The sequence below is a fragment of the Ailuropoda melanoleuca genome, unplaced genomic scaffold (genome assembly GCF_002007445.2).
Source record: "Ailuropoda melanoleuca isolate Jingjing unplaced genomic scaffold, ASM200744v2 unplaced-scaffold56646, whole genome shotgun sequence".
Classification (NCBI taxonomy): domain Eukaryota; kingdom Metazoa; phylum Chordata; class Mammalia; order Carnivora; family Ursidae; genus Ailuropoda; species Ailuropoda melanoleuca.
The window spans coordinates 1-855 of record NW_023230110.1 but is presented as its reverse complement, the minus strand read 5'-3'; the positions used below and the strand labels follow the sequence as shown (position 1 = coordinate 855).

The following is an 855-nucleotide window of genomic DNA, read 5'->3' as shown; positions in this document are numbered from 1 at the left end:
GCCACATTCACTCCGAAGCCCATTCATCTCCTTCAGCATCCCAAAGATTAAGCACATGTTCTGCTCAGCTAGATAATAAAGTGGCAAACACGCTGCACCATCGACATCACAGGACAGTTGCCTATAAAACTAGACTTCTGACGCTGGGCTCCAGCAGCACGCCCTCACAGATCATCGTCTTCATCTGGCAGTGCAGTGGTTTGGGCAATCTGTAAATCTTGTTCATACTGTGCTGCCAATGCTGGGTCCATAACAACTTCAGGAGGTGCGAGGGCAGGCATTGCTACAAACTCCAAGTTGGGATCACCAATTAGCTTTCTTGCAAGCCACAGGAAGGGTTTTTCAAAGTTGTAGTTACTCTTGGCAGAAATATCGTAGTACTGGAGATTCTTCTTCCTGTGGAAGACTATGGATTTCGCCTTCACCTTCCTGTCCTTAATATCCACTTTGTTGCCACACAGCACTATGGGGATGTTTTCACAGACTCGCACGAGATCTCGATGCCAGTTGGGGACATTCTTATATGTGACTCTTGATGTGACGTCAAACATGATGATGGCACACTGAGCTTGTATGTAGTAGCCATCTCGAAGACCCCCGAACTTCTCCTGCCCAGCAGTGTCCCACACATTGAATTTGATGGGCCCTCGGTTAGTGTGGAAAACCAGAGGATGTACTTCTACGCCCAAGGTTGCAACATATTTCTTCTCGAATTCACCAGTCAAGTGGCGTTTCACGAAGGTCGTTTTGCCGGTGCCTCCATCTCCAACTAAAACGAGCTTGAACTGGACCTGCGGGTCTCCCTGGCAAGCCATGGTGTACGGAGGAGATCTTCCAGAAGAGTCGGAGCGGCTG

The 855-nt window shown here is 48.9% G+C and overlaps 1 protein-coding gene across 1 annotated transcript; it reads right to left on the bottom strand.

The window, feature by feature from the left end:
• Window positions 1-164: 164 nt before the first annotated feature.
• LOC117799753 (GTP-binding nuclear protein Ran) lies at window positions 165-815 on the bottom strand. The gene has a single exon (XM_034652254.1). The coding sequence runs from the start codon at window positions 813-815 to the stop codon at window positions 165-167; it is 651 nt and encodes a 216-aa protein (XP_034508145.1).
• Between the last annotated feature and the right edge of the window lie 40 nt (window positions 816-855).